Raw genomic sequence first — 12383 nt, 5'->3', positions numbered from 1 at the left:
CTATAGAAACATAATATAATTGGGAACACATATTGTTCTAACTATAAAAAATGGCAATTAGAGCTGTGATGTCACAATCGGAATTAGAATCCTTGAACATTCCGCCATTCATTTCAATGGGGCCCAAAAACGCCGAAAAACGGGAATACCGCGAAAACGACAAGGGCCAGCGACACGAAAGTAATTTTTGGAGTTCGAACTGCGTCGATAGCTCAAACGGTCTAGGAGCAGTAGTTCGTCCAAAAAGTGGGTGAACGGGAATAAGAAATAAAGAAAACTTAAGAACAATAGTGGGCTTGCTCCCACACCGGTCTTGCTGGATCAAACCCACTAATAAAATGAGCCCTTCAACGAAATTGACAAGCAGCTTAGAAGTAGGCTAAGCATACTAAATTTGACATCCAAAAAGTTACTTAGTTTAGTCTCTTCAATGTAGCCTATGCTGTGATAAGACCTTAGCAGAGTTCACTTCAATGCAGCAGTTTTGAACAAATTTGCGCAGCATCACGATGCTAAGCGGATTTAATAGCAATTTAGCCAGAGATCTTCAATGCAATGCTTCTATGTGGCAACAACAATCCTTCAGCAATCGTTAATATTTTGTTAAATGTATGCAGAGGAGTGGGGCAGCGGGCTACGAGAGAGAGCAGGGCGGGGCAAGGAAAGGCTGCGTGCATAAAAAGCACAGCTCAATGGCAATGCAAGGATTTGACCTTATATTTAATTAAATTAAAAACATAGAATATTCATCTGTGGGCCGATTTTTATTTCGTGGCGCCCCGCCACAGATTAGTCAATGTATGGGAAACACTGTAGTGATGATTCTGTTGAGCGATGTTCTGGTTTGGAAAAGATCTAATTGGTGCCAATGACCTGATGAAGACTTCCCATGAGTTTTTTCCCCCCCGATGTTCGTAACAGGTACATAATATCTTAAATTCAGTAAAATCCAAGACTACTCATTGCCTTCAAAACGATAGGATCCCACATCTAGCAGTCTTTGATGCAGCACTTGGTTTTGATCAGTAAAAGCACTCTGGTTGGCATGAGAACAAGAGAAAATCGTTTGATGTGCCTGTGCTGGGGCGCCATAGTAGGCATGACTTGGCATGTGCAGAAGTATGAGGGGGAGTTGGATAACATCACGCTGAGATCACTTTTGACATTGGGCTATCATTGCGCTATTTAAACGTTTCTGATGGGTCTCTGTTGTATCATAGGTCTCTGAATATGGATCTTCTAAAAACAGGTTCCCTTTAAATGATCTGCAGAGGTGTGTCTGGTGCGTAGAGAATAGGTTGCCTGAATTGGCATGTGGAATGTGTTTTCATGTTTGTCTACACCTAGAACCTGAATATTTCTGCTAACCTAAGGGTGAGTCCTGACAAACTGGCTAAACTAGCAATGCATTCATTCCACTGCCAACCCCATCTTGGGGACATCAGACTCCTCAGCACAAACCCTCAGTGTGAAATAACAAAAGATTATTTCACAACTAGAACGATAATCGTGGTGCAAGTCATGACTGATTCATATCACTGCCATTGAATTTTGAAGGGTGTTTTCTGAAGTGTTTGTGTTAAGTTAAAAGTATGTCCATTTCATGCAAATTCACATGCAGGTGTTACACGCAAAACTAGCAATTTACATTTTCAGTTTCTCTCTACAAATCGTGATGTTAGTGGCACTGTGACATTGCTTTAATGAAAACAGGAATGATGGGCAATGCTCATTGGGCATACTTTATCCATATTAGATAATAGGAACTTCAACATTCCTTTTTCTGCATGTTTATTTAGCTAAATATAGATATGACCAGTGTTGGGAGTAGCCTAATGCGTTACAAAAGTAATGTAATTACTGTAATATATTGCTGTTTGCGGTAACGTGGTAATGTAAGGCATTACAACAAAAAAAGGTTAATATTTACTCGGTACAAACTTCGTACGCGCGTTACAATGCAGTTTTACCCAAAATTAAGCGCTTGTTTTATTTTGATAGCCTACATATTCGCAAACACCACGCGAGAACAACAGAGGAGAAAAAATCCGCGCAAAATAGTAGAACGTTATCTCCTGATACTGGTTGAATATGACTGTGGCTGCAGCAGACTCGCAGGCGGACTCTATTTGCTGGATGGACATAAGCCTACGCTCATTATTTTCAGCTTGTCAGAGACAAGGCTATGAAGAACATAATAGTTAGTGCACTTTGTGTGCGAAACCCAAAGATCTCTCAGCTCGCGAAATAGCACAAGTAGCCTTAATTAATGAAACATCTAAAGTAGTGCCACGCTAATCTTTTTCATTCTTGATAAAACACAATGGTGTTGTGCATGTCAGCTTTGTGCTGTGAACTTGAATTGAAGAGAATAAAGGGATAGAAATGCAGAAAAAGATTGTGTAGCCTGGCAGTGCCACCGCTCCCACCACGCGCATCACGCACTTTGCGTTGGGCACCAAAGGACAGAGGGGGCACCCAAATGTAACCAATGAATAGTAGCTTTACTGCAAACTGCGTTTCACTCTTCATCAATAACGTTTACAATGTCAAAATGCACTAACACGATGTTACATGCAAGTTTGATACCTTTTGGGTTCTCTCAATCACGTAGTACTAGAATTGGTGGGTCTTCAATCATTCGTTTTCCAAGCATTTAGGCTACATGAAGCACATGATATGCTGAGTCGACTGAAACGCATTCCATTCAGATAGCTAGGTGGATACCAGGCTCATAATTCACTTGTATTCACAAAACGAAATGTGAAGCAACATGTCATTGCATACTTCCATTTCCAAAGCAATGAAGGTTGCTTAAAACAACTTAACATTGTGCATATTATTGTTAATATTGTGCTATCAATGTAACTCAAACATATAAGGCTTGTAAACAAGAGCTGGCAAAAGGGCATTATGACAACGTAAAGATCAATGCTCTTAAAGTGACAGTGCACCATTTATAAGTAAAACAGCATTTCTTCAGAAATTAATGTTTAAAAATACACAGTAATGGTCTGTAAATAATATGCCTTTTATTTTACTTTAGGTGTTTGAGTTATCATTTAAATGTCACTCACTCAAAGCCACTCACTTAGGGCACCGAAATGGCCAGCAGGCCACCATCTTGACATGTCTTTATTAAAGGAACCGTATGTAAAAAATGTATTTCAATTAATCATAAAATTGCCCTGATATGTCACTAGACATTAAGAAATCATGTTCATTTCAAATACTTATATCACTGACAACAGTAGTCTGGCCAGGATATTGTCATTTAAAAAGTGAAGTTGCAGCCCTCAACTGATGTTGATGTTGTCATGTTGTGTTTTGGCCTAATGCGCCACCCTCCACCTATCTACTAATCACAAAGTCAGTAGTGTTTCGTCATCCGGTTGCCAACTCTGCCAGTCAGAGGGGAGGGGAAGGGGATACACCGCACTACAGTAATTTGAAAGTGATTGTAGTACCCGTTTTGGCCACAATCTTACATATGGTTCCTTTAAGCTTTGATTTACAATATAGTAGGCTCTCTATTGATTTTAATGAGTAGGCCTAGGCCTTAAAGTTACAGTATTTCTATCACAATTTACCAGACTTTGACCTTTTGTCGGTTTTTAACAAAATTCTGACTATGATTGTTCCTTGTATTGCATTATGAGCACTGCGCCTATTGCATTCTACTGTTGCCTTAAGCCTAGCTCATGCTATACCACATCTCCCTCCATTGGAAGAGCAAGCTGCATTGAGCGTAATAAACTGCATTTAGAATGGCAAATCCATATTTCTAGATATTATGGTGAAAGTAACTTAAAAGTAATGCAATAGTAGTGTAATGCCTTACAATTCAGAGACAGTAATATTATAATGTAACAAATTACTTTGAAATGACAGTAATAAGTAATGCATAGTACATTACGATTTTGAAGTAACTTGCCCAACACTGGATATGACACATCATATTGTTTCTTAGGTTTGTCCATGTCTAGAAGGGAAAGCTGTGTATGTTCCAAGGGAATGCAATTTTGAAAGAAACGACTGAATTATGCTTTAGTATGAAAAGTATTATTTCTCAAAAACATAAATAAATTTACAGCATATACAATGTGCTAACTATTTCAAATTCAATGTCCACCAGGGATGTTTGGGGACATATTTTATTTTCTCCACTTCAACTTTGGGTAGTTTTATCATAAACCACACCAACCACTCGCTCTTGTTTTAACTATATCTTGCATAACACAGTATCACGTAATTCCAAAAAGACAGGCGTTACCACCAAGGAAAATGTCAATTCAAGTCAGAAAAAGTCTAGTTTAGTTCTGTAGACAGAAAATTGTAAACCAAGAACAGATATTTATATATATATATATATATATGTATATATAGGAGACATTAATATATTTGGTCCTATGCTTAATGCTTATTAGTATTCATGTTCCATTTAAAATAGCATTTATTGTCTAACATTTAGTTAAGGTGTGAAACTGGGCAAAAGGGAAAACAATTCTCTGTCAATAGTCCTTTTCTCAGAAACTTTTGTCGACGTCTCAAGGTGTGGAGACAGAGACGGATGGCTGAATGAGGCGTGTCTACCTGGATGCCTGTGCAGTTATTCAGCAACTATTTGAGAATGTTCCACAACTCTATTTTCCCCACTGCTCACAACCACAGCTGATCTGGACTGAAAAAGAAAGGTGTGCCAGTCAAAAAGACTTTCCTAGAAAGCAGAATGGTCCTGTTTCTATTTATTCTCAGTTAATATGTGTGTGTGCCATAAAACCAAAATGGATCTCGTTAAAAAGAAAAACCTTTACAAGCCACAGGAAGTAAACAGCGTCAAGACTTCATCAAGAAAGAGGGCCTCAGAGTGAAATGTGGAACGATGGATCTCATTTTAGTGTACGAAGATGTTTAGAGTTTGTTAGCACAAAAACAAAATCCACATTAATCTTTAGCTGCAGTTGCAGCTGAAAATGTCTGAATCACATCTGACACCTGTTGGGTCGCAGCACCTCTTCTCAGAAGTTCTTATCAGTTCCAGACTGATTGTTTTTCAGGTAGAACAGGACAAATTTGGGGCTGACGCACGTAGGTCGTCTTTTAAGAGCCTGTGAGATGGCATGAGAGGGTAATGCTTGAAGTCAGGCTTAAAATCTGGTTTGGTCTCTGGTTTACACTCAAGATCATGGCCCAGGTCTCTCACCGGTAGGGTGCAGTGGCTGTCTTCTTCCCTGTACGGGGGCCGAACGTATCTCTCTCTCCTTTTCATCTTGTTCGTGCAACCGACTAATCGCTTAGAGATCAGGTAAATAATCTCGCAGACACTAAGAACAATGCAGAGGGCTGATGCCCCCACCATGAAGTAGGTGAAGACCTTCTTCTCTGTGGGTCGCCCGATGTAGCAGTCCACTACGTTGGGGCAGGGCCCGACGTCGCACTTGACCAGCCGAGGCAGGTAGAAGCTATTGTAGATGTGGTGGAGCACGTAGAGGAAGCCGATCTCAAAGCTCGTCTTGGCAAAGAGACTCAGCAGGTAGGTCCACCAAAGCCCACCGTGCTTCTTGCCCGTGTTGGCGTACAGCTTGGTGTTCTCGCCGTGCTTGGCTCGGTACTTGCGCTCGCGCTCATCGCGGTACGCCACGTGCATCACCACCATGAAGGACGGGCAGGTGACGAAGATGAGCTGGAGGGCCCACAGGCGGATGTGGGAGATGGGGAAGAAGTGGTCGTAGCAGACGTTGGCACAGCCGGGCTGCTTGGTGTTGCAGTCAAAGTCCTTCTGGTCATCTCCCCACACCCGCTCTGCGGCCACCACATAGACCATCACCCGGAACACAAACACCACTGACAGCCATATTCGGCCAAAGGCAGTGGAGTACTTGTTCACTCCACTCAAAAGGCCCTGTAAAGTTTTCCAGTCCATTGTTCTCCCAGTATACTGTAAGATTGGTTGCGCTGTGTCCTATTGGTGTCTTTGTGTCCTCCTTTTCTGTCTTTTATACAGCAAGTTGGTATCACTTAAAGAAAGAATGCATATAAGCATGTTGTTATGTCAGTGCATGTGTCTTGAGAGTTTGTTGAATAATAAAACCATGAATAAATTAAAAGACTAGCCATTTATTTGGCCCACTTCATAAATTTACCCATGAAGCCAGTGGTTCATCTAAATCATCATACCTGAGACTAAACTGGTCTCTGACCTATCCCTACTACACTCACCAGGAACAGTACCAATAGCTCTAGAGGAAAGTAGCCTATGTAATTTTACACAGACCAACTGTTTTACTAAAAAGAAATCTGGAATAATTAAATGGCTACATGAGAATTCTAAACATGCACACGTTGCCTTATACAGAAAAGAAAATAGGCTGGGGGAGGAAGGGAGGGAGAATTGGGGGGGGGGGGGGGGTATCTCACCCTAACTCTTTAAAGCCCCTAATTATTGAAATAAAATCAATCTTCCTATCATTCAAATTGGACAACTTTATAAAACATCATCATAAACAAACATATCATGTCATTTACAGGTAGCCTCGAAATTGTATCCGCATCTGTGTTTCCGCCATGTTTTATCTTTCTGAACAGAATGGAGAACTGCCGCTGAAACGCATGTGTGTCGTCGCATGACGCATATCACCACCATCCTCAAACGCAGGCGTTTTTGGTTGAATTCGGGCTTTCTGTTCTATTTTTATTTCGTTCACTTATTATTTATACTAGTCTGTCGTTGTTAATCTGTGTCCTTGCCAACACTGCATAGCTACAAGCTATAGGTTACAAAAGAGAAATTACTTCTATGTGACTGACACTTCTGGCTCAGGTAGCCTAAAAGTTTGACAATGTTGGGCTGTAGTGATTTACACTAAAGGACGTAGCCTGTTTACTCATTCATTTAGTAGACTAAATCTGACTGACCATACAAACTTTTGTCATTATAAGTAGACCTATAATATAATAACAGTGGTAGGCCTAATAGAAAGCATACACCTAAAACATTTCAGTTTGCCTATAACACAATCAGAAGTATGCGACCGAGTAATTAGTCTATTTCAATGCTGGATGGTGATATTCCACCCGCCAACATATAACTGGCAAACACAGCAACAATATTGGGCTAAAATAAAATAGCCTCCCACTCCAAATTTATTGAGCTCACCTATCCACGTTCGCGTTACAATAGTCGACATAAGTGGTTTCTTCCGTTTTAATTTAATGTAATGAGGTACTCACATTATGAAGGATTTCTCGTTTTTCCCCACGTGAGTCACAAATCTGTGAAGAGCTTTGTTGGTTTCATACACTGATTTGTGTCTTTGATATAATCGTGCTATTTGAAAGCTCTGGCGCAAAGTTCTTGGAAATACAAAACTACTCCTCGTCTGTCTCTTAATGGGTGTGGTTTGGGCGAAGGTAGAGTCAAGGAGGTCTGGTTGGTTCCTTTCTTCGCCAACATCAGCTCATTCATTGTTGTTTGTCATTGGTGAAAAAATAGTCTGAGCTAATAGCAACCAAATAGCAAAGTGATCCAATAAGTTATCTAATTGGAAATGTGACATTGCATATTTAATTAATGTCAGCAGTCTTCATGTATAATAGAAGAGGAGAGTTATGTAGTTATGTTTCTCACTGGCTTTGTATGAGTAGCCTACTGAGTGAGTTGTGTAGGCTGGAATTCACCAAAGATGTTTGTTTATCGTGCATTCTTTTCCTAGAAGTGTAGTTCAGCCCCTGTTCAGACTTGCAGGGATGCCTTCACTAATGAAAGAGTGCCACTCCTAGCCGTGAATAAGGCATTAGTGCAACAACCTGATAGGTGGAGTGGATTAGTGAATTGTCTGTTTTCTCTTACTGTTTTGCTGTAGCCTACAGTGTAGAATGGGCAGAGGGCTGAATAATTGAATGATGGGATGCCAGGTGTGTCTATTCCAGTGGACATATGTGCTTCTCTTTTTAAATGATTCTAGTTCATCAAACCAAACCTCACTTGATATTCATCATATTCTAACAAAATATCTATGTTTTATATTGCTAAGCACTGTAGAGACGAGAATCACTGATGAGTTGTATTGCCATGGAGACACTGCACAAGCATCAGTAAACACCAACTGTGTGTAAGGGCATGGACACCAACTGTACAAAATCCTCAATAAAAAAGAACATGGTGTAGGCAAACACAATAAAAAGATAGATTACATTTGGAGAAATCGTGAACCGTCTTATCTAAGTAAGAAAGCTCCTCCTTAAAAGAACAAAAATGGCTTCACTTGAGGTCTAATAGGTAAAGATATACCTCTTCTTTTCAAAATTGTATCGTATCAGGATACGATATTGTATCGTATCAGGATACGTTTATGTTACATATAGGGAGGAACCTGTACCCTCTATTGAATCAAAGGGATATTTAATGGGTCAGACAGTGCTCCTCTGGGATATTAGGGTTTTTTATCCTTAACTTAAGTTACTTGGTGAAGATACATACCCACAATGATACATCCCCACAATAACTAGATGATTACATCCAGCTACATACAAGAGGTGTAAATTGTGATAGTTGAGAAGTTGTTTGAAAGGACAGTGTTGATATGGAAAGTTCTACACAGATTCTTTTGTTCAAACTTGTCCCGTCAGTTGGGACACTCCTGAAAAGTATTCTTGTGTGATGATGCGCTGCCACCGTGCATGTCTCTACATGAACTTCCTTAAGGTACAGACAGACTATAATCCTATTCCGTGCTCTCAGAGGAAAGGTGAATACAAGACATGCACTATAAGAGATAACAAGACCACAGGTGCAGTTGACCTGTTCACCAGTAGTAGAGACAGAGGATGGAACAGGAGAAATAAAGGACTGAATACAGAACGTAACTCAATACCTAAGACGTTCATTCTCAGCACACAAAAGCCCTGGCTGGTTGGCCATTCAAATTTCACTATTTATTCAAGGACAGCCTGCATTTCATTAACCATTAGAGCAAAAAAGGGTTGAAGAACTCTGTTGCTTATCTGATATATAGATTGAACAGACATGTTAAACATGGAAGGCCCATCCCTGGGATTGACTGGAAAAATTCTTCCACTGGGTGAGCCTCCTGAAAGCTAATAATGTGACGTAGTAACACTCATATGTACGTGAACGTTTACTCTAATATTCACTGTAAATGTCAATAGACTTGTTATACATATTAAGGGCTTAGAGTGTATTACAATGTATTTAGTGAGCTACAAAGAGGATAGTACAGAGGATAAAAGGCCATGTCTGGTTGAATCTGCCTGTTCTGTGTATGTCAAAATAATTTGATCTAAAGGCCCTTGATCTAACAAAGTGCCAGAATGCCTCAATAACCTCATCAGACTCAACTCACTACCTTAATCATTAGAACCGTTGACTGCACTCTCTGCTACCTTTCAGAACTTCAGAAGTTCACATGAATCATCTTAAATCTTCTTGAGTCAAAGGACTCCTATTTTGCACATTCAAAATGTCCAAACCAACCAAACCAGTAGATGTTAAGAAAAAAATCAGACTGTATTTAATGGAGACACAATCTGGTAAACAGTTGACAAATGTTTCAAAAGACAGAAGACAAGAGTTTACATGTAAAACATGTATGTAAACAAGCAATGGTCTGTTTAGATTATAGGATTTCCCTGATAGTTGCTTCTGGTCCAAGAGGGGCAAGAGAGGGAGAAACTAGAGAGTTCAATTGAATTATTATCTCCCTTCCTTGTACTGCCAGTGAAACTAGTTAAAAGAGCTGGGAAACCAGTTGTCTTTCTTCCCTCAGGAACGTTAAAAGGGATGCCCAAAATGTAGCAGAACTTAAAACAATGTGCAACTCAAAATACAATATCACAAAAAAATAATAATTTACAATCCAAAATGGTCACACAAACATGGCATCAAACATGACAGTATCAGACATTAAACTAGCAGAAGGGTTAACTGGAGCTGTGTGGGAAGTCGTTTGACTGCATTGCTTTTGATTGTCGTTTGACCCCATTGTTTTTGGAATGCACAAATACATTCAGGGCAGTGTTTGAGTTTTTATTCAGTTTGGCAGTGTGCATAGAGCTAAAAAGGCATACAAGTATAAATGTGATCAAACTGAACGATAACAATGAGCTGTGAACACACAGCAAGATCTCAGCAAGATTAGTTTTAAGGTGTGTCAGAGAACAAATGTCACAATGTTCAGGGTTCTATAGTTTTTTAGTCTGCAAATTATGGATTCCTTATGAAGGAGAATGCATTTGCCTTCATTCAGACTGTAACACAGGGTGGGTGTGTACTTGGTTTACATATGGTGAGGAGCCCCAGAGGAATCTTAAAGGAAACCTTGAATTTCCCCTGGGGATCAATAAAGTATCTATCTATCTAGGAATGTGGTTGGGTAAAGGGATATAGCTGCTCTAGGCGTCATGTCTTGGCGATGGCTACACTGTAGGATGGTGCCGGACTGCCCGTGTCTTTGCCAGTCCGCCTGCCAGAGTTGGAGTCCAGCAACATGGCTGCGCTACTCATGTCCATCCTGGAGGCGGTCACTTGCATGTGCCGGGATTTGTGCATCTGCTTGCCAATCTCCACACAGCGCTTGCCCACCAGGTAGACGGTCTCGACGAAGGACAGCAGGATGCAGACCAGGCTGGTGACCACCATGAAGATGGTGAAGATGCGCTTCTCCGTGGGCCGAGAGATGAAGCAGTCCACCACGTTGGGACACGGCGTCTGTGAGCACTTGACCAGTGCCGGGAAGTGGTAGCCCTCGTAGATGTGGTAGACCAGGTAGGTGAAGGTGACGTCCACTCCCATCTTGAAGACGAGGCTGAGGACGTAGGTCCACCAGAGGCCTCCACGCTTCTTGCCCGTGTTCTTGTAGAGATGTTTGACGCCTTCGCCGTACTTGAGGCGGTGCTTTTTTTCGCGGTCCTCTCGATATGCCACATGCATCGTCACCAAGAATGAGGGGCAAGTGACAAAGATAAGCTGTAAGGCCCATAGCCGGACGTGAGACACGGGGAAGAAGTGGTCGTAGCAGACATTGTGGCAGCCTGGCTGTGCTGTGTTGCACTTGAAGTCTTTCTGCTCATCCCCCCAAACCTTCTCAGCTGCAACTACAAACACCAAAACTCGGAAAACAAAAACTATGGAAAGCCATACACGGCCAAATGCTGTAGAGTACTTGTTGACCCCACTAATGAGGGCCTGGAGAAACCCCCAGTTCATTGCAAATAGATTCCTTAGGCGACTTGATCGAAAACCTTTGATCTGTTAGAACAAATCACAGAGGCAACCTAAAGTTCAGTTAAAAGGTGATGACAAAGAAAGACAAGAAGGGGTAAGGAAGAGAAATAAAATATAGGTTAATACACAGATACATTCCTCAATCTAGAAATGCACATGGTAGCCTACACACACACACACACACACACACACACACACACACACACACACACACACCATCCAAAGTGACTTACAACAACACTAGAATAACAGTTAGCTCTAGAATAACAATAAAAGTATACATTTATAGTAAAAACATTATTATTATCATTATTATTATTACTATCATTATCACCGTTGTTTTGTTACAACTCCAACTGGCTACTAATAATGTGAAAATATTAATAAAATGAAGGACACAATGTGGGTGCCAACAACTTTTAGATAAAAATGTACGAAAAACAAAGGTGTTCCAATTGACAGTAAACTTAACTCCACGATGATGATGCTAATGCGTAGGCTATATTAATGCTGTATTGGTCGGCTATGTGCTGGTAATCACTGACTGACTGACAGACCCAAAAGATGGTGGATACTTTATAGCCTACTCAAATTATGCCTATTTTGCGTTTCATCACGGCGATTTGAATTGATAGGAAGCTTCTTTTATAATCATGTAAGAAGTAGGCCATCCTAAACAAATATAGGAAAATGAAATGACATACTCACACAACTGAGATTTCAGGAGGTCTACCGCGTTGCGAACTTTTTTCTACCGTAGATTCCAATGCAGTGGTTTTCCATCGACAGTGCTTAGGAGTGGAACTGGGAGGGTGAATGGGTGGAGTTGACTGGTCGCACTTGAACACAAGCAGGCAGGGCAACCTGCTGAAAGGTGAGGAAATCACAGATAATGTCTCCCCAGACACGAGACAACATCTGGATGCCCCCTTGCGGTCATTTAAAGCATTGCTAAAATTGTTAATGTTCAGTGAGTCCGCGATTCTGGCAAAATGTTTATTTCATTTTATCGTAGATCAGTCAAATTACACTTTATCGTTTTGTTCCCCTCGAAGTGTTAACTTGCAGAAATGTGTAGACTATACACGGCTTGATCAGAGCCACAGAGTTGGAACTATGCAAGAACAACAATGGAGTTTTT

The 12383-nt window shown here is 40.8% G+C and overlaps 2 protein-coding genes across 3 annotated transcripts; both read right to left on the bottom strand.

Moving 5' to 3' along the window:
* Positions 1-4040: 4040 nt before the first annotated feature.
* gjb3 (gap junction protein beta 3) lies at positions 4041-7497 on the bottom strand. Its single transcript, XM_076299554.1, has 2 exons — positions 7231-7497; positions 4041-6017 (listed from the first exon to the last, which is right to left on the bottom strand). Exon 2 carries the CDS (start codon positions 5921-5923, stop codon positions 5054-5056), a length of 870 nt encoding a protein of 289 aa, XP_076155669.1. The 5' UTR covers positions 5924-6017; positions 7231-7497; the 3' UTR covers positions 4041-5053.
* A 2010-nt stretch (positions 7498-9507) lies between these two features.
* Positions 9508-12050, bottom strand: gjb10 (gap junction protein beta 10). Of its 2 annotated transcripts, none has more exons than XM_076299553.1 (2): positions 11947-12050; positions 9508-11292 (listed from the first exon to the last, which is right to left on the bottom strand). In XM_076299553.1, the coding sequence occupies exon 2, from the start codon at positions 11222-11224 to the stop codon at positions 10418-10420; it is 807 nt and encodes a 268-aa protein (XP_076155668.1). In that variant the 5' UTR covers positions 11225-11292; positions 11947-12050; the 3' UTR covers positions 9508-10417. The 2 variants fall into 2 exon arrangements, with proteins under 2 accessions (XP_076155668.1, XP_076155667.1); XM_076299552.1 differs by having other exon boundaries at positions 11951-12050.
* Positions 12051-12383: the final 333 nt, after the last annotated feature.

The sequence above is a fragment of the Alosa pseudoharengus genome, unplaced genomic scaffold, assembly GCF_046254945.1.
Source record: "Alosa pseudoharengus isolate Yale_2024_CS ecotype anadromous, Long Island Sound unplaced genomic scaffold, YU_APseudo_1.1 YU_APseudo_1.1_scf_22, whole genome shotgun sequence".
NCBI classification, from domain to species: domain Eukaryota; kingdom Metazoa; phylum Chordata; class Actinopteri; order Clupeiformes; family Clupeidae; genus Alosa; species Alosa pseudoharengus.
This window is presented reverse-complemented; position numbering and strand designations above follow the sequence as displayed.

What these genes read in the sequence shown, in the direction of transcription:
- gjb10 (XM_076299553.1), bottom strand. Translation starts at nt 11,224, where the DNA reads ATGAACTGGGGGTTTCTCCAGGCCCTCATTAGTGGGGTCAACAAGTAC.
- gjb3 (XM_076299554.1), bottom strand. Translation starts at nt 5,923, where the DNA reads ATGGACTGGAAAACTTTACAGGGCCTTTTGAGTGGAGTGAACAAGTAC.